The sequence below is a fragment of the Mesoplodon densirostris genome, chromosome 4 (genome assembly GCF_025265405.1).
Source record: "Mesoplodon densirostris isolate mMesDen1 chromosome 4, mMesDen1 primary haplotype, whole genome shotgun sequence".
NCBI lineage: Eukaryota > Metazoa > Chordata > Mammalia > Artiodactyla > Ziphiidae > Mesoplodon > Mesoplodon densirostris.
The window spans coordinates 56,265,511-56,293,226 of NC_082664.1; the positions used below are offsets into that span (position 1 = coordinate 56,265,511).

General features: G+C 37.7%; 1 protein-coding gene across 2 annotated transcripts in view; it reads left to right on the plus strand.

The window, feature by feature from the left end:
• The first annotated feature begins 719 nt into the window (after window positions 1-719).
• The window catches only part of MIS18BP1 (MIS18 binding protein 1), a 61,557-nt gene continuing 34,560 nt past the window's right edge, over window positions 720-27,716 (plus strand). The window contains exons 1-8 of one of the 2 annotated variants that reach the window (XM_060096272.1): window positions 720-839; window positions 5,896-6,527; window positions 10,681-10,791; window positions 11,433-11,908; window positions 18,205-18,278; window positions 19,963-20,093; window positions 25,399-25,486; window positions 27,004-27,161. In XM_060096272.1, coding sequence (XP_059952255.1) covers window positions 5,987-6,527; window positions 10,681-10,791; window positions 11,433-11,908; window positions 18,205-18,278; window positions 19,963-20,093; window positions 25,399-25,486; window positions 27,004-27,161 — 1,579 coding nt within the window. In that variant the 5' untranslated portion in view covers window positions 720-839; window positions 5,896-5,986. The other variant, XM_060096271.1, reaches the window with a different exon arrangement.

A 27,716-nucleotide genomic window follows, 5' to 3' on the forward strand; every position in this document is an offset into this window, starting at 1 on the left:
CTTTTAAAAAATTAATCCATTATAACCATTTCAGTCCAGTCTTCACGGACAAATGCGATACATGACTCTAGGATGTTGAGAATTTTCTTGGATGAGGCAAAAAATAAACTCTCCTGTCCTAAATGCTGACTTGGTGGGGGAGGGGGGCGGAGTCCATGAACAGAAGATGCAGGATTGGAGCTGGAAGGGATTTAAGGCTGAAAACACTAATTACTCCTCTGGCTCCTCCTCCGCCAAGACTGAAACAAGGTACCCTACACAATGCTTCCAGCCAGCAACTGCGTCGTGCCGGGGCGCTGAGGCGAAGGATACACAGTACTCCGCGGTGGTTAAGCAGAGCAGAGCATCACTGGGAGTAACCTAAGGCAGGGATAAGTCTAAACGCGACTGTCACGAACTGCATCGCAACCCAGAGTAGTATTCAAGATGATCAGGTATAAAAAAAAAAAAAAAAAATCACACTTCCTGGGGGGAATAGCTCAAACTAAACATCCCATTGCAAGTATAACTTTGCATTCAGTCCATTATCCCCTAAGAACAAAACGTTCCTTCTCAGCCTCAAATATCTCACGGTCTGAGAAAACTAAAAGCTCTCTCAAACGTATTCAGCAAGCCGTTTCCTCACACTAGGAAGGAAGCCCTAACCAAAAGCTGCAAGCTTTCGCACACAGAGCAGGAGGGTAGCCGGGAAGGGCCAAACTTCTTAAACTGCAGTAGCGCGGGAGCGCGCAGGCGACGTCTGGCGTAGGCCCTCCTGCTGCAGAGCATTTCGGGAGGAGCGGCGGAACGTAGGGCTGGAGGCCCTCTGAAGAAGAAACGAAGTCCGAGAACGACTATAGGTGCGTGCCCAGTACCCGCGGCAGCTTGGGGTTGCCCAGTTTTTACGGAAACAGCATTGCTCACGCGGAGCGGGGACCACCCCCAGTTTTCCTGAGTCCCAGTGAGACGCACGGTGACGCAGTTCCTGGGCGCGCCAATCCCGGGCTGACTGGGAGGGCGGGCTCTTCAAATTTGAATTCGCAAGCTGTTTAGGTGTTAGGGAACCTCACCGAGAAAGTGAGCGTCACCTGGGGCTAAACCGCTGCGAGCTGGGGCCGACTTGGGCCAGAGGCGCGAGTCTTCGGGCACCCAGGTCCCCCTCTCCCCAGCACGAAGCCGAGCCCAGACTGCAGCCGTCTTGCCATGCCAGGACCTTCGCCCAAGGTACGGCCACCCCGCCCCTCTTCCCTCGCCTCTTGCCTCCGGTCCTTTCTGGCGCCGCGAGTCTCAGCACTTCAGCATTCTGGGCTCTCGCGGATTTTTGTACGTTTCTGGCTTTGGCTGTAGTATCACAACTACTCATTCATTCGGTGTGTATTTGTTGCGTGTCTACTGTAGTTATCAAGAGAGTAGACTGCTTTCCTTCAGATTCGTTTCGACGGTGAGCGCTCCAGGCTTTTCTTCTAAAATCACTAACAGAAAAAAAAATATATTTTTTAGAATACTACCAAGTAGGAGAATTGTGTGCGTCACTGCCCGATTCTTCACCTTGGAACCCAGCATCCACAGAGCTAAAGAAACAATTGATCCATCCAGCTTCTGTTTTCTTCTGATTAAATTACATATTAGTTGCAAATACTTTCAGATGTAAGTAAAATTATTTAGGTAGTGGGAGGCCCCTTCATCAAAGATAAACGCTGCTCTTCAAAGATAAACGCTGTTTACAATTTGGTATACTCACTTACAGATTTTTTGCCCTACGCTTATGCTCCTGGATGTGTTTGTTTATTTTTGACTTTTTTTTTTTTTAAGAAATTCAATTGTAAGTCCTGTTCTGCTTTTTAAATTTAGTGTATCCTAGCTACTTTCTATGTCAGTATATGCGTGTGAGTGTGTATCCTTTTACTGAATACATAGAATTCAGTTGTATGGATGTAGCAGAATTTTGTCCCATATTTATAGACATCTAGGTTGTTTTTAGTTAGCCTGGTACTTCAGTGAACAGTAGAATTTTGTCCCATCTTGGTAGACATCTAGATTCTTTCTAATTAGCTCAGTACTTCAGTGAACATCCTTGTATAGGGCCTGTTTAAGAACTTGGGCTTTGAAATCAGATAGGCTGAGGTCCTGCTCTTAATCATTGTAAGTGGGACCTTGGACTGGTTATTTAACCACTCAATCCCTTAGGTTCCTCATCTTCAAAATGGGAATAATGACAGTATTTAACTCTTAAGAATTGCTGTAAGATTAAGTAGTATCTGATGTATATACAGTAGATGTTGACTGTTATTACCACATATATATTTGCATTCTTATGTAGATGTTTCTATAAGAAAAAGAATTTTAAGTAGAATTTCTTGACCATTGGCATGCACACCTATATTTTGAAATTAATGTTTACCAATCTGATAAGCATAAGAAGGCTCACTGTTTTAATTTGCATCTCTTCATTTATTAGTAAAATGGAGTGTCCTTTTGACTCATTTATTGGCCTTTTGTATTCCATTAATTGCCATAAATGTCCTTTGGCCATTTTTTTGTGTTGATCATTTCTTTAAATTGATTCATTTGTTTTCTTTGAATGTTATCTATACTGGCCCTCAGTATGTCATGTGCCGCATTTTTCCCCCCAAAGGTATCATTTGCCAGTTAACTTACTGTTCCTCTCATTTTTTTCTGAACTCTATCTCCCAGTTTTGGTTAGTGTGCCTTGGGAGATTTGATCCATTCCATTATAATTATTAATACTACCACAACAGTAAATTCCTAGAACTTTTCATGTCTTCTTAGGAAGAAGAGTAAAAATTACTTTCAGTATCATATCCATGATAACAGTTGTTTAGCCTGCCTTTTACATACTATAAATGCTCATAGCTAGCTTTTTTATATAGTGGTTTTCCCACACCTGAGTATTTATTTTGAATAAATAGCCATTTTTTCCTAGTACATCAGCATTTGTCAGTTTTCAGAATAAATTACAAGTATTAGATTTTCCAGTAGTTTTAAGCAGTTAATGAAGGCACAAGCATACCATTTTAGAATTCACCTTCTCTTCTTCAGTCCTAGAGTCTGAGCATCATGATTTATTTTCTTTGTTTTGCTTTTCTGTTAACTAGGAAGAGAATGGGGCTTCAGGTGTTTATTGAGTGGCCTCTACCCAGTGGCTTTTTGTTTTTCTTCTTTATCTATTCTGCAAAGCCTCTACGGTCAGAGAAAATCCTGGGTGATTTTTTTTTTTTCTCTATACCCTTCTCTTTTCCACCAACCGCACTGAAACCTGGCAACTATTGGCAACTCTTTTCGCTTCTGTTGAGTTGCTCTTTATCACATAAATGAGAAAGAGGTGCTTCTCTTTCTTATTTAAAGAGGAACTTGCTGCATCTTTTGGGGAGGGTGAGTGGAATTTGAGGATTTTCAGAATCTTGACTACACACCTCTCAATCCTACTACATGTTTGAATTGAGAAGGAAGAAGTTGGGCAACATGAAAGAGAGGAGTTGTGTGCTGGTTCTTGGAGACTTTCACTGTGACTGTAATTATCTGCCTTTAGATGAAAACAGTTCTGTGTGTGTACAGTAGTCCCCACCCCGACCCATTACCCGCAGTTTCACTTTCCTCGGCCCACAGTTTCAGTTACCTTCAGTCAACTGCAGTCTGAATATATTAAATGAGAAATTCCAAAAACAAACAATTCATAAATTTTAAATTGCATGCTTTTCTTAGTAGCATGATGAAATCTCACACTGTCCTGCTAGGGATGTTAATCATCCTTTTGTCCCGCATCCTACCCATCAGTCACTTAGCAGCCCTCTTGGACTGTCGAGGTATCATAGTGCTTGTGTTCAAGTAACCCTAATTTTACTTAATAATTGCCCCAAAGCACCAGAGTAGTGGTGCTGGCAATTTGGATATGCCAAAGAGAAGCTGTAAAGTGCTTCCTTTAAGTGAAAAGTTGAAAGCTCCTGACTCAATGAGGGAAAAAAAATTGTATGCTGAGGTTGTTAAGGTCTGGGTTAAAACCGAATCTTCTATTTATAAAACTGTGAAGAAGGAAAAAGAAATGCATGCAGGTTTTGCGATTGCACCCGAAACTGCAAAAGTTTACAGCCACAGTGCATGATAAATGCTTAGTTAAGTTGGAAAGGCATTAAATTTGTGCGATAAGATATTTTGAGTGAGAGAGATGACATTCACATAACTTTTATTACTTTTTATTATTTTTTATTTATTTTTGCTGTGCCGCGTGGCCTGTGGGATCCTAGCTCCCCAACCAAGATCGACCCCGCGCCCTGCGGCATTGGAAGTGCGGAGTCTTAACCACTGGACCGCCAGGGAAGTCCCTATTACAGTATATTGTTATAATTGTTTTATTTTATACTGTGCCTAACTTACAAATTAAACTTTATCATACGTATGTACGTAAAGGAAAAAACGTAGTGTATATATATGGGGCTTGGCACTATCCACAGGTTCAGGCATCCACTGGGGGTCTTATAATGTATCCACCCCTGGGAGAAGTGGGGTGGGGGGGAGGACTGTTGTGCTACAGATTGGGCCTGTTCTTAGTTCTGCTAGTTTATTTGCAGTTTATACTTCCTGCTGAGCATTTCATTAGGTTCTAAGGAATTGAGATTGTGTAAACCTGCACATACTTTGCCTTCTTTCCATGCAATTGTCCCAGTTTATTCATTTTTGTTTTGAGAGCTTAAAGAGAATGGCTAGTGAGTATTACAACTCTCAGCACAGCGTTCCTGTCACAAGCACATTGCCAAATGCATAAATATATACATTAATACATATTTGCTGAATTCAGTGGTTTTTGTGTCATTCCCAGGATAACCCTTTTTTGTCAGCTTTTGTTATCGAGGAATATTTCCTTGTTTTTTTCTCTTATAAATATCGGATAAAATGGTAATTCGTATATGAATTTTTAACTTTCATATTTGTTTCTCACAGAAGTTACTGTAGATAAAGATACTTGATGTCTTTGGTCTGATTGCATTTGTATTTTCTGAAATAGGCTTTTTATGTTTATATGATGTCAAAGACTGATTGGAGTAGTTATAAATTCAGTGATCAGAGATGCTATAAATCTAGATTTTCAAGTTCTGAGCTCCTCAGGTTGAAATATTTTGTTAATTTACCAGGTATTACAGAATGTAACTGTATGGTTCATCACCTAGAATCTTAATTTCTAGGTGTGGGAAATAAAATTTATATGTAAGAAGCAAGCTAAAATAAGTCTAAGACCATGTATGCCCAAGTGCATGATTTCCTCTAAAAATTCTAAGTAGCAGTAAATGTTTAGAAAATTAGAATGTATATAATTTACTTTTGATTTGAGGATTTTTTAAAACAAAAACCTCACAATTAAAATGTTCTGCAGCATAACAAAATCAGGATTGGAGATTATTTAACTTAAAAATTGAATGGATTTTTAGCTTTCATTAGGATATATCATTGTAGCTGCTGCCTTAAAATTTAAGCGCCTAAAAGGAAAAACCATATTGGTGAAATTTAATCTTTTATAACTTAATGTAGTGCCATATGCAAATGTCGATTAATGGTTTTTGATGCAGATATTAGATTGGAACTTCCAGGACTTGAGGTTCAAATAAATTTCAAAAACAGATATTCAAAATTCAGCCCCTAGAGCGATTAAGTAGAAGACTTGGTGAAAGCTGCTTTTTCTTAGAGAAGTACATTTAAAAGCCAAACTGTTTATCATTGAAAAATAGTAAAATGAGGCTTTAACAAAAATATAAATCTTAGTCTGATTTGTGAGCTATAGATTATCCAGTGTTGTTATGAACCGATTAAACCTTTTAATTAGTATAATGTTGTTATGGAAAGCAAATAAACTTAACTTTTTCTGTACCAAAGCATGGTAAAGGTTGATTTCACATTGAACTACAGGTTCTTCTGGCCCCCTGCTGAAGGTCTATCCTGAAAATTGTGTTTAAGTGAATATTCTGTTAGAGGAAATTTGTTGCTACTGTTTATCAAGATGATTGCAACACCTTTGAAACATCCAGGAATTCACTTGTCTTCAGAGACATCTTCTCAGAGGAGAAATATGCCCATGCATGCAGTCTTTTTTGACAGCATTCCTTCAGGCACACTTACTCCAGTAAAAGATTTGGTGAAATATCAGAAGTCCTCTTTAAAAGGGAATGACCATAAAAAGAGTCAGTTCCTAGAAATAACAGTTTTTAATAATAAAAATATATTTCAATCTACCATGCTAGCAGAGGCTACCACCTCTAACAGTTCTCTTGATATCAGTGCTATAAAGCCCAACAAGGATGGATTAAAAAATAAAGCAATCTATGAATCACCAGGGAAAATATTTCAAAGAATGAAAGAAAAAGTACTACGTAACAAGCAAGAACAAGCATCAAGAAACAGTTTGTTGGAACCACCAAAAAATGAAAGTAATAAAAATTTCACTCCTAACGGAGCTGAGGAAGGAGTATTACAGCATACCTACCTCTGTGAAGAAAAGGAAAACAACAAATCATTCCAGCCAGAAGACAGTTCACTAAGAGGTTAGTTTTATTACGTGTTGGTTTAAAAAATGTTTATTGTGTCTGATACTGTTTTAGGCACTTGGGCGGGATACAGCAGTGAACAAAATGAACAAAAATCTCTGCCCTCATGAAGCCAGCTTACATTCAGTTGCTGGGAGACAGATCACCAAATAAGTATTTTTTAGGGTATAATAGAAGAAAAATGCTCTGGAAAGAAAAAGAGTAAGCATGATGGGGAGAGTTGAAGGAGGTTGTAGTTTTCAATGGGGTGGTCAGTGTTTCAATAAGGTGGCATTTGAGCCAAAAATTGAAGGAGGCACTAGATACAGATATCTTGGGGACTGAATGGGGAAGGATGATCCTTCAGCTGATACAAATGCCCTGAAATAGAAGCATGTGGACTAGCTGTGAGATTGTCATGGAGTGAGCGGACAGAGCTGGGAGGAGCGGATAAATAGAGGGTCAGATAATGCAGGGCCTTATAGGTGAATGTTAGAGTTTGGGCTTTTATTGTGAACAAATTAAGGAGCCACTGGAGAGTTTTGAGCAGAGGAATGACACGATCTGACTTACATTTTTTTTTTTTTTTTGCGGTACGCGGGCCTCTCACTGTTGTGACCTCTCCCGTTGAGGAGCACAGGCTCCGGACGCACAGGCTCAACGGCCGTGGCTCACGGGCCCAGCCGCTCTGCGGCATGTGGGATCTTCCCGGACTGGGTCACGAACCCGTGTCCCCTGCATCAGCAGGCGGACTCTCAACCACTGCGCCACCAGGGAAGCCCGTGACTTACATTTTTAAATTTGAAATAGTTAATGAAGTAATTCAGTTGAGAGAGGGTGTTGGCTTGGTCAGGTGGTAGCAGTGAAGATAATAAGGAGTGGCTGAATTCCAGATATATTTTGAAGGAAGAGCCAATAGCATTAGCTTAGAGATTGGATGTGGAATATAAGAGCTATAAAGGGTGATTTGTTTGTTTGGTTTTTTTTTTTTTTTTTTTTTTTTTTTGCTCGAGCAACTGGAACGATTTAACTGAGGTGGGGCAGACAGAGGTGGAGTGGGGTTGGGGGCTCAGCAATTATGTTTTTTGTCATGTCAATTTTGATATGTCTGTTAAAAATTGAAGTGTAGTTGTGAATTAGGCTTTTGAAAAAATTAGTTGGAATTTAGGGAAGTGGTCCAGGTGTGAAAAATGCATTTGAGAGTCATTAGCACCTAAATGGTATTTAAAGCTATGAGGTTAGATGGGATCATCAGGGAGTAAGTGTACACAGAAAAAGCATTCAAGGATGAGTCCTGGGGCACCCTGAAAGTTAGAAGTTAGAAGAAAGAGTAGGAAGTACTGAAGGCCACTGAGAAGATGAGGAAGAAGAAAAACCCAAGAAAAAATGCTTTTGAGGAAGTTGTCATTAGCTGTATCTAATGCTGCTAATCAGTCAAGAAAGATGAAGGCTGGGATTTGACTATTGGATTTAGCAACGTGGAAATCATTGATGACTGATGTGGGCAGTTTTGGTGGAGTGATAGGAGCAAAAACGTGATTCAGGAGGGTTCAAGAGAAAGTGTGAGGAGAGAAATTGATGATGGTGAACGTAGACAGTTCTTTTTGAGGGGAGCAGAGAAATATGGGAAGTATGGTTTAAGAAGATCTTGTTGTTTTTAATGATTGGTGAAATAACATCATCTTGGTGTGCTTTTGGGAATGATCCACTAGGGAAGGAAAAACTGAGATTTGTAGTATGATATTCTTGAGTAGTTGAGAGGGAATAGAATCTAAAAGTGGATGTTTGGCCTTCGCTAGGAACATAAACAGAACATCAAACAAGAAGGTAGGCAGTGTTAAGTGACTTCAGAAATAATCTGAAATAGGAAGTCAAGTCATCAGTTGAGAGCAAGAATGGGAAGCAGGTATTGAAGTTTGAGGAGGTTTGAATAGTGTAGGAGAGCGTAAGAGTAAATGGCCTAGGCCTGATTTCCTGGGCAATGTTAAGGACTTACTTGAGATTTGTGGACATGAATTTAGATAAGACCAATCACTATGGTTGTGAGTTTTCCTCTAGCTGCATAGGTGCTGGTGGGGAATAGGAAGGGGGTTGGATTTTATCAGGACTGTAATTTTGCCAAATACAGTCATCCTCATTTTATTGCAGTTCACTTTATTGCTCTTCACAGATATTGCGTTTTTTATAAATTGAAGGTTTGTGGCAATCCTGTGTTGTCAGATAATGGTTACTATTTTTTAACAGTAAAGTTGCTATAAAAAAATTGTGTTTTTAGCAATAATTTTTTAAATTAAGGTATGTACATTTTTCTTAGACATAAGACTGTTGCACTCTTAATAGACTACAATATAATATAAATATAACTTTTATATACATTGGGAAATAAAATTCACATGACTCACTTTATTGTGATACTCACTTTATTGCCATGGTCTGGAACTCAACCCACAATATTTCCGAGGTGTGCCTGTAGGATGATGTGAAAAAAGGACAAAGGAGTTGGGGTGTGTGTGCAAGGGGGTGGTCACAATTGGCCGTGAAATTTAAGTTGGTTAGACAGAGAAAAGAAGACCTGAAGGAGGTGAAGAAGTGGGAAGAAGTGTATGTCTTGTTGGGATAGTCAGTGAATTTGAGAGAATGATCTGGAAAGATATAAGGTGATCAGAAATTGGGACACTTGAAATTGAGATTTTAATGAGTTGTAATAATTGATAAAGATACTTTACATGCATTATTTCTTTTGATTCTTTAGCAAACACTATGGTTATATGCTTATTTAATAGTCTTGGAGATGGAGCTTTTAAATATGTCACATCTGCTCTGTGTCTCACAGGTAATAAGTGATAGGCTGAGAATTAAATACAGGTATCTATTAGAAAGCCCATGCTCTTAACTACTATACAGTAGATTGTGGGTATATTGTTGCATTTCAAAGACAGTGATATATTTTGACACAAAAAGCAGAGTTTTCTAAGGGAGTTTAGGATAGAGGTGGGGGGGTATACAAAATAATCTCATACAGTCTAGGAGAAAAGGGAGAAGCAAATGAAATAATGTATATTAAAGCATGTTTTATATGTAAAGTGGAATTAGAGAGAAGAAGTAACTGACGACTTTGAGAATCTGATGAATCTTTCCCCAGAAAATACACATATATACAAACACAGATTTTGTATATAATTTCAGAGATCTTTTGGAGAGTCTCTGCATGGATCCTTGGACTCTCAAATAAATGGCCCAATTTCTATATAGCATGTTATATTTGATTGAATTACCTACTCATCTTTACTACATTGCCTTGTCATTTCTAGTAGAATGAATTAAAGAAATAGAAACTGATCCTTCTTTTATGACACATCATTATAATAAAATCTTTATATTAAGGTTTCTAAGGCCAAAGTGGCATACTTACTAAAGTATAATCACTACCAATTTTTTCAAGTATAATATTTAAAATTAAACATATAAAATAACTCAGTTTTTCCTTCTCTGGTACAAATTAAGTTGATTACCTTCCCCTTTTTGTGTGAAAGAAATTCATTTCTGTATTCAAGAAGCAAAACTAACCATCTAGGACGTAAAGCAGAATAAAATGTAAGTAACTATAGGAACTAATAGTTCCTGTTTTTCTAGTTGATAAGCCTACCAGATTTGTGCCTTTGAAGACCTGCTAAAGAGATATCAAAGAAGTATAAATTATGGTTTAGTCTGCTACTGAATCTCAACATTTTGATTTTTAAAGTATAAGTTACAACTTTTCAACTGTTCTTCCACATTTTAGAAATTTCCAGCAACCAGAAGCAAAATCAGAATTTTCAAGGCTGGATGGCACTTCATATATAACCTTAACACTGATTTGTGGCAGAAACAATGTTATTCCAGATGTCTAGGCTTCTAAGTTCAATAGTATACTTTAGTTGGCAAGTAACGTGGAGAAGTTTTAAAAAAATCTTTCTCAGCATAATGTAGGTATAGGGAATATGTTGAAGGCATGAGACAATAATAAAGGGGCAAAACTTAATGTAACTGTCATATATTCCATAAGTATACACTATTGGTCAGATCATTACTGAACCTAAGTCTATTCCAAGATTTTTTTAAAGGCATTTTTTTCTTCTCAGTGACTAATACAACTCAACTTCTTTCTTTAAAAAAAAAAAAAAAAACACAGCCTCAGTCCAAGAAGTTCCTTCAGAATCATCAAATAATATTTTCCTGTCAGTCAAGCAAAAGATTCAATATCAGCAGGAAAAGAAGGCACCTCTGTGCAATTTAACTTACGGTAAAGCGCTTTTTGTTTTGTTTTGTTTGTTTTTAGTTTGTTATTTCAATGTATGGCTACATATTCTAGAGAAAATTATTTCCCCTATGTAGGCAACAAGCACTGACTGTGGATAAAAGATTGAGTTGTAAAAGCCAGGGGCACTCAGAGAAAGACTGGGCAGGAGGGTGGAACATTTCTAACCTGAAGACTTTTTAATATAAACAGTTTTACAAAACAAATGAACAAACATAACAAAACAGAAACAGACCTATAGATATACAGAACAAACTGGTAGTTGCCTGGGGAGGGGGAAATGAGTGAAATAGATGAGGGAGATCAGTAATACAGGCTTCCAGTTATACAATAAATAAGTCACGGGGATTTCATGTACAGCATAGGGAATGTGGCCAATCATATTTTAATAACTTTGCATGGTGACAGATGGTAACTAGTTATTGTGGTGATCCTATGTTGTGCATTATTTGTAATGTGTAAAAATACTGAATCCTTATGTTATATACCCTGAAGCTAATATTTAAGTCAATTATACTTCAGTTTTAAAAAGGAAAAAATATTAAAAGTTTTCAACTGTTCTGTTGCTCTCTTTTAATTTCATATTATCCTTCTATAAATTTTGTTTGGTTTTGTGTTTTTTGCAGAGCTTCCAATTCTGAACCAAGAACATGAAAATGATTCAGCTGCAGGAGTCTCAAACAAGGCATTAACTAGAGCTCAGTTGGCTAGACAAGTTCTTCGCTCAAAGGAGAATACAGTTGCAACCACTAAGTCCAAAAAGGACACATTTGTTTTAGAAGGCACTGATTCTACCTGTGAAAAATCCCAAAATACCACCATTGAGACTCTCTGTGTTTCTTTTAAAAACGGCAGTCAATTAATGGTTTCTGATGATAGTAAGATTACAACAGAAGGCACTTCAAAACAGGAAATTAAGGAAGGAAATGAGAAAACAATGCCCAGAGAGACTGATCTTCCAGGTTCCATGAATGATACATGTAAAATTGTGCTTGCAACTCCAAGGTTTCATACAGGAATACCTCAGAGATCAAAAAGCAATGCCTGGAAGCTTTCTGCAAGTACATGCCAAACTATTACTAATGGAGTTAAAAAAAATAAGGTAGGAAAACTTTTAAGGCAGATGTATATTTGTTTTTATCCCCATTCTTCAAGAGCATGAGCTCTTTTGCTTTCTCATTAACAGTATCTTCATTTTGGGGTTTTGTTATTATTTCGTGTAGAGGCAGTGTGGCCTAGTGAAAAGAACAATGGATTAAAAGTAAGACCTAGGCATTAACTCTTACTTTGCTCTATTACTAGTACAGTCTTCAACTCCCTTTGGGGATGAACAGTGAGGTATTCTTTTTTTTCCCCTGATTCTTGGGCTTCTGTTAACAGAGCAATTGAAAGAAGAGTTACAGCATCTGAAGATTTGAGAAGTTTTTCTGTTGTAATACAGAGGGATCAATGAAAGACTTTAGACCATCAAACTATGTTATATTAGGATAAGTTCTCTGAAGGAAGTGTAATAGAAATGCAAGTTCAAGGAGAAAGATACAATGTAAACTTTCCAATGGGTAAAGGTTTGAGCCTTTATTTTTAAAAGGATGATTGTAGGTATCAGACTGAGATGATATTTGAATTCTGTCTAAATTTTTTTAAAATTTTATTTATTTATTTATTTATTTTCGGCTATGTTGGGTCTTCATTGCTGTGCGAGGGCTTTCTCTAGTTGTGGTGAGCGGGAGCTACTCTTCTTTGCGGTGCACGTGCTTCTCATTGTGGTGGCTTCTCTTGTTGCAGAGCACAGGCTCTAGGTGTGCAGGCTTCAGTAGTTGTGGCACACAGGCTCAGTAGTTGTGGCTTGCGGGCTCTAGAGCACAGACTCAGTAGTTGTGGCGCATGGGCTTAGTTTCTCCACGCCATGTGGGATCTTCCCAGACCAGGGCTCTAACCTGTGTCCCCTGCATTGGCAGGCAGATTCTTAACCACTGTGCCACCAGGGAAGTCCCTGTCTAAATTTTAAAGAGCAATATAACAGTTACAGTTTCGTATCTCAGTGTATTTATTGGAAATTGCATTATTTGCAAATGTTTAGACTTAAGAGGAAAAGTTTTAGATGTTGTCTTAAAAATATGAGGTGGGTTAAGTAAAAGATTTAAAGACATCTGTTCTAAGAGACCCTACAGTATTAATTCCATCATCTCTATAGTACTGTTTACCTCAGCTACTACACAAAGTCCAAGCCTCCCAGGTCTCTTATCTCTATACAGTTCTGCCTTAGTCTGACCCAGTCTCTCACTCATCTCTAACTCTCCCAACATTACATTGCTCTCTTGAACTCGAGTTACAGCATTAGCAAAATGTTATATTCTCAGTCTTCTATGAACATTTCTTAACTTTGCTCTAACTAAAATTATGGCTGTTTCTCTTAAATGGAGGCTCTTTTTTCTCCCATATCCCATATTCTGTTGGACCTAGAGATGATATAATGTGCATTCCTCTTGTTCCTCATTCTTGTTTCAGGTCATTTTTCCTTCCTTCTCTCTAAAACCACTCCTTCCCCCTCCCTAACTTTTGAAACGTGTGCCATAAGGCTTTACCACTCCCTCTGTCCTTCTGTAGTCATCTATAGTGCAACCTCCTAGTCATGAGCTTGCATCCTGTTGAAGTGTTTTGACACCTGTTACTTTTTCCTCTGCTACTCCTTCTGTTGTCAACTCTTGTGACATCAATATCCATGTAGATAATCTATCCAGCCTCCTTGAATTCTTGATTTTCAGAGACCTTCTCCCTACCAATACCCTCAACTCTAGTCATACCTATCCCTTGTCTTTGCCAGTCCATGCACCAGCTTCTCTCTTTCAAGCATCCCACTCTCACTATTAAATCCTGTGTGCTCAGATCATTCTACCTCTAGTACTTTTCCCCCATCCCCACCATCAATACTCCACCCCACTAAGACAACCTTCAGTTCATCAAATCTTTTCTGTCCTCATTTCTCTTACCTTACATAGAGTCCGTGGTCCATCATTATAATCATCCCCTTGACTAAACTCAGTTCTGTTTATTGCTTTTCCTTCTGTCTTCCTCTGGCAAAATTGTAACCCTGGTTAAATTTTACTCTTTTTTTTTTGCTATATACCTGTATCTGAGAAGTAGAAGATGACTGGAACAAAATGCACAACAATGTTGACTAGTCTCATTTTAAATTTGACAACAAACCTTAAATGGGCTCTCAGTATTGCCCATCAGTCCTGCTAGATTTCACTTGTCAATCCACCCCACACTCTGACTTTCCTAGAGGAGTATGCCACTCTTATTCTCTCTTAAAACCTCCAAACCTTCTCTTTCCTCCTCATTCTCAGTTCATTGAGAACCTCTATTCCCATCACCAAATCTATCAGTCTGTTTGCTGCTATATCCACATATTCTGTGTTTCCTTCTGTTAAAATGGATGAACAGTTTGTGTTCCTTTTCAAGGCCAGTTCATTTCCTCCTACCACCTAAAGGACTTTGTCCTTCTCCCCTCAATTTTTTCCTCTCTTCTGCATCATTCCCATTAGTACATAAACATGCTGAAACATGACCTGTGTTTTTTAAAAAATATGAAGAAAAAGTCTACCTTCCTTTTACTCCATATCCCACTCCAGCTACCACCCCTTTTTTTGTTTGTTTGTTACAGCAAAACACCTTGAATGAGGTATATGTATTCACAGTGATCATTTCTTCTTATCTCATTCCCTATTGAACAAGTTCCACTTTGTACATTCATATTCACTACTCCATGAAAATTGCTTTTTTCAGGTTCACCAATGATTTCCATATCACTAAATCCAATGATTATCTTATTCCTTATTCTGTCACTCATGGAGGAGGTTAACACAGTGAATCAGAACATCCTTCTCAAAATGTTGTATTGCTTTTTTGCTTAGGTTCTAGGGACTGTCTCCTAATTTTCTGCTACCTCACTGGGCATTCTCACTCCCCTTTGCTGCTTTCTCCTGTAACAACCTGTAAATGTTGGTTGGATTCCCTAGAATCAGTCCTAGAGACTGATTCTCTCTACACATACTCTCTAGACTATTATTATCCAGTGCCATAGCTTTAAATTCCATTTCTCTGCTGATAGCTCCCAAATATATATCTCCAGCCCAGAACATTCTTGTAAACCCTACTCACATATGCGATTATCTGTACAGCTTCTCTATTGGTACCTAATAGGCATCTCAAATTTAACATTGTATCCCATATTGGTACATAGTAATACCATTTCACCAAATACTTAGGTAAAAATTTTAGGTTCATTTTGGGCTTTTTTTTCTATCTCTCTCGTTCTCTGTCTCTCTGTCTCTGTCTCTCTCTCTCTTACTACACATCTATACCATGAAGAAATCCTGTTGTCTCCACTGTCCTGAATATGACCACTCCTTATTGCTCAACCACTACTTCCTAGTCCAAGGCACAGTAATCTCTTGGATTACTACAGTAGCCTTATAGTCTCCCTGTTTCCACTATTGCCTCTCCCCTTCAGTCTGTTTTCTGAATAGAGGCCAGAATCTTTATATATAGGCCAATTTCTACCCAGCAGCCCATTAATAGAATATTAAATTATGTCACTTCTCTGCTCAAAATCCTCTAGTAACTTCTCACCTCAAGAGAAATCACTGGGACTTCCCTGGTGGTCCAGTGGTTAAGACTCCACAGCACTTTCATTGGCTGTGAGTGAGGGATGACGGGGCGCACGGGTTCGATCCCTAGTTGGGGAACTAAGATCCCACATGCCGCGTGGTAGCCAAAAAAAGAGAGAGAGAGAAAACACTAAACCTTTACCATAGCTTGTAGGACTCTACGTAATTCAGTCCTGGAGATATCCAGCCTCATCTCATCTCTCTTGCTTATTCTTTTCAAGCTACTGTGCCCTCCTTGCTACCTACTTAGGGCCTTTGTACTTGTTCCCTCTGCCTGGAAGAATTACTCCCAGATATCCATATGGCTCATCCCTTACTTCATTCAGTTCTCTGTTCCAAGACCTTCCCTGACTATCCTGTCTAAAAAACAAAAATCCTCCATTTATACTTATTTTTCATATTATCACTGCCTGACATTTTATTATTTTTTTGTCCATTTATTTGAATATCACCACCACCACTCTGCTTGCTTCCAGACCCCTCACCAACCCTCACCACCACCACACATACAACACAAATGTTGGCTCTAAAGAGGGTGGCCTTTTTATTCTGTTTCTGGATGAATCCCAAGCCTAAACCAGTGCCTGGAGCATAGTATAGCTCAACAAATGTTTGAAGAATGAATATTTGATTTTTTTTTCTTAAATAATTAATTAATTTTTGACTGCATTGCATCTTCGTTTTGCTGTGCGCAGGAGTTCTCTAGTTGCAGTGAGTGGAGGTTATTCTTCATTGCAGTGCACGGGCTTCTCATTGCGGTGGCTTCTCTTGTTGCGGAGCACAGGCTCTAGGCATGCAGGCTACAGTAGTTGTGGCTCCCGGGCTCTAGAGCACAGGCTCAGTAGTTGTGGTGCCCGGGCTTAGTTGCTTCACAGCATGTGGGATCTTCCTGGACAAGGTATCAAACCCATGTCCCCTGAATTGGCAGGCAGATTCTTAACCGCTGCGACACCAGGGAAGTTCCGAGTTTTTCTTTTCTTTTTTTTAACAACATAGTTTGTTTTGTTTTGTTTTTTGTTTTATTTTGGCTGTGCGGGGTCTTAGTTGCAGCATGTCGGATCTTTAGTTGCTGCGTGAGGACTTCTTAGTTGCGGCATGCAGACTCAGTTGCAGCATGCATGCGGGAGGGATCTAGTTCCCCAACCAGGGATAGAACCCTGGCCCCCTGCATTGGGAGCACAGAGTCTTACTCACTGGACCACCAGGGAAGTCCCTTGGTATTTTATGTAAGCAGTATGATACAGGATCATGGAGCCAAAATTCCTAGATTTGTAACCCATCTGTGCTACTAACTAGCTCTGTGTGATACGGGCAAGTTATTGAACTAGACTTTACAGAGTTTCTTTATCTATGAAATGAAGATAATTGTACCTGCCTCCTAGTGTTATGAGAATAACATGAGTCAATGTATCTTAAATTCTTGGAACACTGCCTACTGTTAGCTTTTATTGTTAACACCATCTCCATCTGATAGATTCTTTGATATATCTTATAGTTCCAAATGCAGAAGTAGGAAAAAAAAAGAAATTTTATTGCCTCTTTCCCAAGTCCTACCTGTAATTTTTTAAATGAATACCCTTCCATTTTAGTTGCCTGACTCAGCATAAAACTACCACAGAATAATTTGTCTTTATATGTAAGTTTATAATTTTATATATAAAATGGCGACTCAAAGTATGACTTTTATGGATGTATTTCTCATTAGAAATAGTTCATTATTAGATTGTTACACAATAAAAGCAATAATTTCTTAACACAGTTGTTCACAGAAATCTTCCTTTATAGTAATGTAGGATTTTACTTGTCCTAAAATAAAGACTTCTCTGAGCTGTTCAGATGTTTGCTTTGGAATAGAATACTAAATATAGATTACTAGCAGTCACCTTTATAGGAAATTGAATGCAACTCCAAATCAACTTTGCAAAAAAAAAAAAGCTCTAATTATATAAGGGTAAGAGTGATGGTGAAATGTATATTACACAACTGTTTCTTTCTCCAAGTTATTGGGTCTTTAGTGAGTTTTGGTATTTTAATGGATACCTTAGGATTTTAGGTGTGTTTTTTTCCCCTAGTGGTTAAGAGTATTTGACATAAGAATATTTAATGTATAATTGATTCTGGATTGTAGAGCAAACTCTGCAGTACAACCTCAGTTCAGTCTCCATTCATCTTTTTTTAAAATTTATTTATTTATATTTTGTTTTTGGCTGCATTGTGTCTTCGTTGCTGTGCACGGGCTTCCTCTACTTGTGGAGAGCAGGGGCTACTCTTTGCTGCAGTGCACAGGCTTCTCATTGTGGTGTCTGACTTCTTGTTGCGGAGCACAGGCTCTAGGTGTGCGGCCTTCAGTAGTTGTGGCACGCAGGTTCAGTAGTTGTGGCTTGCGGGCTCTAGAACACAGGCTCAGTAGTTGTGGCTTAGTTGCTCTGTGGCATGTGGGATCTTCCAGACCAGGGCTTGAACCCATGTCCCCACACTGGCAGGCAGATTGTTAACCACTGTGCCACCAGGGAAGTCCTCCATTCATCTTTTGTTCAATTATGTATAAGAGTTTTTACCTTATTGCTATTTAAAATAGAATGTGATTCTTACGTAGATGAACACTAAGAACTCTTTTGGATTACTCGTATAAATTTTTTCTTTTAATTTAATGTAAATTGATTTTTTAATGCATATGCTACAAATAATACAAAAAATAACATACTTCATTTTTATGCTTAATTAGGTAGTCCAGCTACAGGAATGGATGATTAAAGTCATCAATGATAACACTGCTATATGTGTAGAAGGAAAATTGATGTAAGTGTAACTTTTCAGTATTCTTTTAATAAAATTTGTGATAAGATATACTTGTGTGTAAGAGCTTAAAAGGAGATGCGTGACAAATTGCATCTTGGTACAAAACAAAGACTTTCCAATGAGGTTACAAACTGATGGCAGTAAAGTAAAATGAGTATGACCATTGTGATTGTAACCAGCTTTCTTGCTTTTGTCTGTTAACTCAAATTATTTTTAAAATAGTGACAGCTCAAATTTGTATACACAGTGCTTTATTTTTTTCAGAGGTTCTAATAAGTGAACTGGTATTATCTGCTTAATTATATATGATTAGTTAATATTTACTACATGCATTTCAGTCCAGATTCTCACATCTAAATTGGGACAACCAGATATAAATTACTGATCCAGAAAAGAAATCAAAATATATAACACTTTGCCATACAGCTACATATTAAGTAATCATTGGCACTTTCTGGTTCTCCCTAAAGTGAAAGCATCATCTGGTAAGTGGGCTTTGCCTAGTTCTGCTACTCTATTAGCACAATTTCCTATTCTTCAAAACCCATTTTCTTAGTAGTTAAAAAAAATTGTAATAAAAGGTTGTAATAAAACAATACAGTGTATCACTGTTCAAGATACTTACCTGCAAGTTTATAAGTTAAGTGTATAAAATCTGTCTTGCTCACTTTATTTCTGCCTGCCTTGCACCCATTTCCTTAATATCCAGAGGAAGCATTGATTGCCTTTGTTGGAATCCCATTACTGCTCTTTACTGGCTATATGAGTTGGGCAAATTACTTATCCTCTTTCAGTCTCATTTTCTTCATTTGCATGAGGACAATAATAGTATAACCTACCTTTTGGGTTATTTTGAGGATTAAATGAGTTAATATTTATAAGACTTTGAGAACAGTACTTTTAAAGTACTATTTAAATATTTGTTAAATAAAATAAATATAGAAAGAACAGAAGATGAGAATATTGTGTTAAAGTATAATGTATGAATTTAATTCCATTTGACCAAACTAAAGAACTTAACTTTCTTATTTATTAAATTTATATTTAGAATGTTTCTTATTAGTTATCTAATGAATCAAAGAATGTTCAACATTTATCTAATACATCTTCATACTTTCTTTTTTTCTATTTTCTATTTATTCTTAGCTTCACGTAAGGAAGTATGAAGAGTAGATTTGTGGGTCAGTGATTTGATACTGCAGTTTGTTTTTTCCCAATTTGAACCTCTTTTTGGTACTTTCCAAAGAGGAAGGTAAAGACATTTGGCTATGTAGTGAGGGGAAAAAACACAAGATTAGAATAATCCAAACCATATAACTGAGTGAAAGCTAACACAGTATAGCCCCTGTGGAGAGGGACAGCGAAATAATCCTTTGGAAGCTGAGCATCAGTTGTTAGCACCAGATGGAGAAGGCTCTGCTTTCTTGCTAATGATATATTTTATACTAGGGGTATGGTTTGGCCACAATACAGTTGCTTGGTACTCTGAGGATCGCATTAGCCAAGAGGTTGAGTTCTGTTGCAATGTTCGGCCCTCAAATGTTTTGTAATTAGATTAATAGTATTGTAGCTGGAGGGAAAATTTATTACTTTATGTTATAAATTTACATGCTTATATATGTACATTGTGACTCTTGGTAAAATGTGAATGTTTTGGTTTTAACTAAGCTATTTTTTCTCCTAGAGACATCACTAACATATATTGGCACAGTAATGCAATTATAGAACGGATTAAGCACAACAAACTTAGGACTTTATCAGGCAACATTTATATATTAAAAGGAATGATAGACCAGATTTCCATGAAAGAAGCAGGTAAAAACTGTCATTACTAATTGATGAATTAGTTTACTAAGTGAAACAATTAACCATATATGTAACAGTGATATACATTTTTTTGCTTCTTACTAGGTGTTTTAAAATTATATATCAAAACTAAAAATTAAAAATAAAATTGTCCACATTATGTAAAACTGTTATGTATGCTGACCCTTTCCTCTGGTTTAATCACTCTTATTGACAGTTTAAGTCCCGTGATTTAAAAAACATTCAAGTGAAATGTTCCTTGTTTGTGAGGAATTGTAAGAATAAATTATAAGAATATAATTTAGTTCCCCAATTCCTCTCTTTGTTGAACCTGCCTGGCACAACCCCAGTCCTGATACAGTCTAATTTTCTGCCTATGCCTTGTACACAGCTAAAGTGACTGAAGAAAAACACATCTGAGTAGTCCACCTTAAATTTATGATTACCAGCAACAAGTTGTGGTCACTTAGTGCCCCTTAGTATTCCTACCACAGCTCCCTAATCCATTCACTCTCCCATCATCCTTGATAACTATTTCATATTTTTACACATCTCCTACCTCCCTCTGTCATCTGGGTGGGTAGGGGAGCAAGAAGAGGACTTGAGCAATAGGAACAATCAAAAGAAAACTTCTCTGTCACATTTGCTCACCTGCTTGTATCTGTACCTGCTTTTATTGTGGACAAACTTTCCATGTTCCTGTCTGTGTCCACCTATTTATGCTTCAGCTCCTATCCTCTTGTACTCAAGGATATTACTTCAGTAATTCTCTCTTCTCTCAAAAAAAAAAAGAAAGAAAGAAAGGGGCTTCCCTGGTGGCACAGTGGTTGAGAGTCCACCTGCCGATGCAGGGGACACAGGTTTGTGTCCCGGTCCGGGAAGATCCCATATGCCGCGGAGTGGCTGGGCCCGTGAGCCATGGCCGCTGAGCCTGCGCGTCCGGAGCCTGTGCTCCGCAACAGGAGAGGCCACAACAGTGAGAGGCCCGCATACTGCAAAAACAAAGAAAAAAAAAAGAAAGAAAAACAAAAAACCCTCTTTTGAGTAAGAAATCAGGGTTGTTAGAATGCATTTGTATTTAAGAGATCATCAACTTAAAATAATTATATATATATATATATATATATATATACACTATGTAATATATATATATATATATATATATATATACACACACACATGCTATATATAAATCTCATGGTAACCACAAACCAATAATCTGTAATAGATACACAAAAAAAGAGAAAGGAATCCAAATATAACACTAAAGATAGCCATCAAAAGAAGGGAACAAAAAACTATAAACACAACCAGAAAAACTGCTAACACAACCAGAAAACAATTAACAAAATGGCAGTAACTACTTTAAATGTCATTTTAAGTGCAAATGGACTAAATGGTCCCAATCAAAAGACATAGAGTGGCTGAATGGATAGAAACACAAGACCCATATATATGTTGCCTACAAGAGACTCACTTCATATCTAAAGACACATGCAGATAGAAAGTAAGGGGATGGAAAAAGGTATTCCATGCAAATGGAAATGAAAAGAAAGCCAAGTTGGCAATACTTATATCAGACAAAACAGAATTCAAAACAAAGATTGTAACAACACAAAAAAGGACATTACATAATGGTAAAGGGAGCAATCCAAAAAAAGATATAACAATTGTAAATATATATGGACCCAACATAGGAACGCCTAAATACATAAAGAACAAAGCTAGAGGCACCACACTCCCTGACTTCAAGCTATACTGCTAAGCTACAGTAATCAAGACAGTATGATACTGGCACCAAAACAGCCACATAGATCAACTAAACAGATTAGAGGCCCCAGAAATGAACCCATGCTTATTTGGTCAATTAATTTATAACAAAGGAGGTAAGAATATAATGGAGAAATGACAGCCTCTTCAATAAATGTTGGGAAAACTAGATAGCTACATGCAAATGAATCAAACTAGACTACTTTCTCATACCATGTACAAAAATAAACCCCAAATGGATTAAAGACATAAATGTAAGACCTGAAACCATAAAACTCCTAGGAGAAAACACAGGCAGTTAACTCGTTGACATATGCCTTAGTATTTTTCTGGATGTCTCCTCAGGCAAGGGCAACAAAAGCAAAAAATAAACAAATGGAACTACATCAAACTAAAAAACTTCTGTACAGCAAAAGAAACTCAACAAAATAAGGCAACCTACTGAATAGGAGGAGATATTTGCAAACTATTTTACTGATAAGGGATTAATACCCAAAATATACAAAGAACTCATACAGCTCAATATCACAAAAAGAAACAACCCTATTAAAAAATGGGCAGAGAATAAATATTTTCCCAAAAAAGACATACAGCTGGCCAACAGATATGAAAAGATGCTTAACATCACTAATCATCAGGGAAATGCTAATCAAAACCGTAATGCGATATCACCTCATGCCTGTGAGAATGGCTATTATCCAAAAGACAAGAAATAACATGTGTTGGTGAGGATGTGGAGAAAAGGGAACCCTTATGCAGTGTTGGTGGGAAAGTAAATTCCTTACAGCCACTAGGAAAAACAGTATGGGAGTTCCTCAAAAAATTAAAAGTATGACTACCATATGATCCAGCAATCCAGTTCTGGGTATTTTTCCAAAGAACAAAAGTGCTAGTTGAAAAGACAAATGCACCCCAATGTTCATTGCAGCATTATTTACAATAGCCAAGATACAGAAACAGCTTAAGTGTCCATAGATGGATGAGTGGATAAAGAAGATGCAATGGGACTTCCTTGGTGGCGCAGTGGCTAAGAATCCACCTGCCAGTGCAGAGGACACAGGTTCGAGCCCTGGTCCAGGAAGATCCCACATGCTGCGGAGCAACTGAGCCCATGCACCACAACTACTGAGCCTACGCTCTAGAGCCTGCGAGCCACAACTACTGAGCCCACGTGCCACAACTACTGACGCCCACGTGCCTAGAGCCCATGCTCTGCAACAAGAGAAGCCACTGAAATGAAAAGCCCACCTGCCACAACAAAGAGTAGCCCCCGCTCGCCGCAACTAGAGAAAGCCCGTGTGCAGCAATGAAGACCCAACGCAGCCAAAAAAAAAATAAATTCATTTAAAAAAAAGATGTGGGGTGTATATATATATATATATATATACATACATATGTATATATATATATACACAAAATATTGTTCAGCCATAAAAATGTATAAAATCTTGCTATTGTGACAACATGGCTGGACCTAGAAAGTATTAAATTTTAAGTGAAATAAATCAGAGAAAGACAAATAACATATGATTTCACTTGTATGTGTAATCTAAAAAAATAAATGAACAAACCGAAACAGAAACAGACTCACAGATAAAGAGAACAGATGCTTGCCAGAAGGGAGGGAGGTCAGGGAATGAGTGAAATAGGTAAGAGAGGTTAAAAGATACAAACTTTCAGTTACAAAATGAGTCACAGTGATGAAATGTACAGCATGGGGAAAGGACATATAGTCACAGTATTCTAATAGGTTCTGCAGTGAACAATATTCACATTGTTATAATGATGCAAACAATCTTTGATATAATTAAAATTATTGTAAAAAATGTGGGGAGGGTGAGGAAGGAGAGGCACAGATGCTAAATCTTCATCTCAACATTTATAAATTTTAAAATTGCTTTCTTTTATTGTATCTATATGAGATGTTAGATGTTAACTAAACCTATTGTGGTAATCATTTGACAATATGTGTAAGTCAAACCATCATACTGTACACCTTAAGTTTATACTGTAATGTATGTCAATTATTTCTCAATAAAACTGGGAGGGGGGCCTCTTAACCACACTTCTTTCAGCCACTGTTGCTCTCATTTACAGCAAAACAGCTCAGACGATTTGTTATACTTAGATCTAATTCCTCTTGAATTCTTTCTCATTTTTTCTTGAATTCTCTTTAATTACACATTAATCCTCAGTTCTTCACCGAAACAGCCCTTTAAGTCACTGTTGGCCCCCACATTGCTAAATCCAGTGTACACTTGACACAGTTAATCACACCTACCTTCTTGAAACACTTTCTTTACTTGGCTTCTGGAATACCATATTTTCATGCTACCTCATTCCCTGTTCCTTCTGAGTTTCTTTGCTTATTTTCCTCTTTCTTCTTTGTCTCTAAGTGATGGGACAGACTATGGCTCTTTCTATACTCAGTGCTGTGCTGATTTCTTTTAGGCTTAAATCTCATTCATATTTTGACAAATGCCAAATTTTATCTGTAACGAAGAATAGTCCCTGAGCCGCTCAACTCATTTTCTGTCTGCTTATTTGACATCTCCACTAGGATGTCTACAGGTGTCTCAGAGTTAATATGTCTAAAACCTGGTCTTCTCCCTTAAATGTGTATAGGCTACAGTCTTACCCTCTTTCCATGGTTCCAGTGGCTAGACTCCTAGGAGACACCCTTAAATCCTCAGTTTCTCTCACACTCACATCTAGTATGTCAGTACATCCTACTGGCATTATCTCCATGATATATCCAGAACCCAGGCCTCTGTTGCACCACTGTGGTCTGGACTTTCCTCATCTTTTGTCTGAATCATTGCTGTAACCTCCTAACTGGTGTCATTGTTTCTCCCTATGTACTTCCACAGATTGTTCTCAAAATAGCAGCTAATTCAGTCCTGTTAAAGTAAGTCAAATTCTGTGACTCCTCCACTCAGAATTTTTCTGTAGCTTCCCATCTCACCCAAAGTGAAACACTCAGTTTATAAAATGACCTCAAGGCTTTATAATCTCCCCCAACTACCTCTGTTACCTATCTGAGTAGCCTCTCCTCACTCCACTTCAACTACACTGATTTCTTTGTCATTCTACAAACAAGCCAGGCACACTCTTGCTTCATACCCTTTCACTTTGTTGCCACATTGCTCACTCCTTCACGTCCTTCAGGGCTTTACTCAAATCATGCTATTTCTGTGAGAATGTCTCTGTCCTTTTTTGAAAAGCTGCCTGCCCCCTTTCTCCTTCTCTAGAATGAACACACTGGTATCCCTATTCCCCTTAACTGCATAATTTTCTCCATAGTATCGATGACCATCTAACAAACGAGATGTTTTACTTATTGGTTTGCTTTCTGTTTAGAAGCCAGTTTTCATGAAGGCAGGGATTTTTGTTTGTTTTGTTAACTGCTGAATCCTCAGTATCTATGACAGTGCCTGGCACATAGTAAGCAATAAGTATATAATTTTAAATTATTTAATGAATTAATGACATCACTTTAAAATCTAGACTTTCAGGTAATTTTTGTTTGTTTATCATTAAATAGGTTACCCAAATTATCTCATAAGGAAATTTATGTTTGGATTTCCAGAAAAATGGAAAGAGTACATTGATAATTTTTTAGAACAGTTAAGGTAAAGTACCTTTTAACTTTTTAAAAAACAACTTTATTGATGTATAATTTACATTTGATAAACTATCTTTTAGGAATAAAATTTGATGAGCTTTTACAGATGTATATACTCATGTAACCAATGTAAAGTGGTTTTAATTTGTATTTTTGGAAATGCCAGTTTTGAAGCTGTCTTTGATCATAGACTTTCAGAAGGCAGTAACACTTTACTAGAACTTCTGTCATGTGTAATAAATCTAAAAGGAAAATAAAACCTTTGATGTATTTCAAGGAGTCATCCACAATCACTTACCCTTTAAGAGGCATGTAGCTGTTAAACATGAGTCTGAAGTTCTTGATCTTTTTTTTTTTTTAATTATTTTATTTGGCCACACCACATGGCGTGTGGTATCTTAGTTCCCTGACCAGGGATCGAACTCATGTACCCTGCATTGGAGCATGGAGTCATAACCACTGGACCTCCAGGGAGGTCTGGTCCTTTTTTAATTCATTCATTCCCTCAGTAGTTACTAAGTGTCATTTGCTTAGCAGACACTGTATCAGCCTTGGGCAAACAAATAAGAATTTGATTAATTTTTTTTTTAAAGCTTGGTTTATTATTTTTTTTCTTTGTACTCTTTTTTTTTGGCTGCTCTGGGTCTTCACTGCGCGCAGGCTTTCTCTAGTTGCAGGGAGCGGGGGCTGCTCTTTGTTGAGGTGTGCGGGCTTCTCTTCGTGGTGGCTTCTCTATTTGCGGAGCATGGGCTCTAGGCACGTGGGCTTCAGTAGTTGCAGCACGTGGGCTCAGTAGTTGTGGCATGTGGGCCCTAGAGTGCACGGGCTTCAGTAGTTGTGGCCCGCAGGCTCAGTAGTTGCAGCTTGCGGGCTCAGTACTTGTGGTGTACGGACTTAGTTGCTCCACGGCATGTGGGAGCTTCCCAGACCAGGGATCGACCCTGTGTCCCTTGCCTTGGCAGGTGGATTCTTAACCATTGGACCATGAGGGAAGTCTGAATTTGATTAATTCTTGCCCTTAAAAACTCATAGGGGATAGGTTGTGTAAGTTGACTAATCCTGTCACAATGTAATAAGGTATAACAGGGGCTGGCAATTTTTTTCTGTAAAGGGGCAGATAGTATTTTCATGGGTATGCTGCCTCTATCACAGCTACTCGACTCTGCCTTTGTAGTGGAAAAGCAACATAGATAGTACTGAAAAGAATGAATGTGGCTGTTTCAATAAACTTTACAAGAACAGACAACTGGCGGAATTTGTCCTGTAATTTTCTTACAATATCAGCTTAAGTGGGAAATACAAGAGCATAGATAAGAAGAATTTAAGAGGTCATTAAGATGTTATACCTAAGTTGTTTGTGGGAGGAAAAGGGTAGAAGCTATGAAAGCTTAAATAATGTAAGATTAAAGGTAATCTGCTGGAGAAAAAAGCTTTATCTGAGGGAGTTTCATTTATTTATTTATGGGTTTCGTTTTTGTTTTTTGAGAACCAATATTAGAGGAAAAATACTATACTTGTTTTTAGGTCTTGTGAAAAGAAAGAAGGAAAGGCCAGACGAAAACAGAAAACTGAAAGAGTTGTTCCTGACATTCAAAAATCAATGAAAAATGGTGCAGGGGAAAAAAAAACAGATGTCCTCCTAAGAGCCACTGCCACTTATGACGTTGATCGTGATCATTTGGGTATGTTTGCTCTTTTCTTCTCTGGTATAGTGGTAAATTTTTACCTGAGCTCCACACTGTTTAATTGTTTACAATGAATTTAGTATTGAGTTCTTGATTTATACTGCCCTAAAATTCCTGGGTTTTTTTCACTGCTTAAGAGGAGAAACTGCAATTTAGACTGCCTGTAGTCAGCATTCAGCTTACTTCATTAAATTATACCTTTTAATTAATCAGAATACCAAGAACACTGATCAACATAACAATGAAAAATGATTGTTCTTTCAGTTTTCTAGACGCAAGGTATTTAGGCTGCCAGCTTACCTCAGACCTATATTACAGATACCTATATTTTTGTACTAAATATTATTCCTGTTAATAGACAAAACCAGTTTGCTTTCATGGAGGTAATGGCATGTCTTTTTGAATGACCGTTGCTATGAAGGTAGCTGGCAGAACAGTTCTGTGTCAACTCTACCAAAACTATAATCTGCCTCACATCCACCCAACCCCAAGCTGAGAAAAAGTATTTACAGTCCTTTCTAGATAATATAATGAGTAAAATTCCTAGACTCT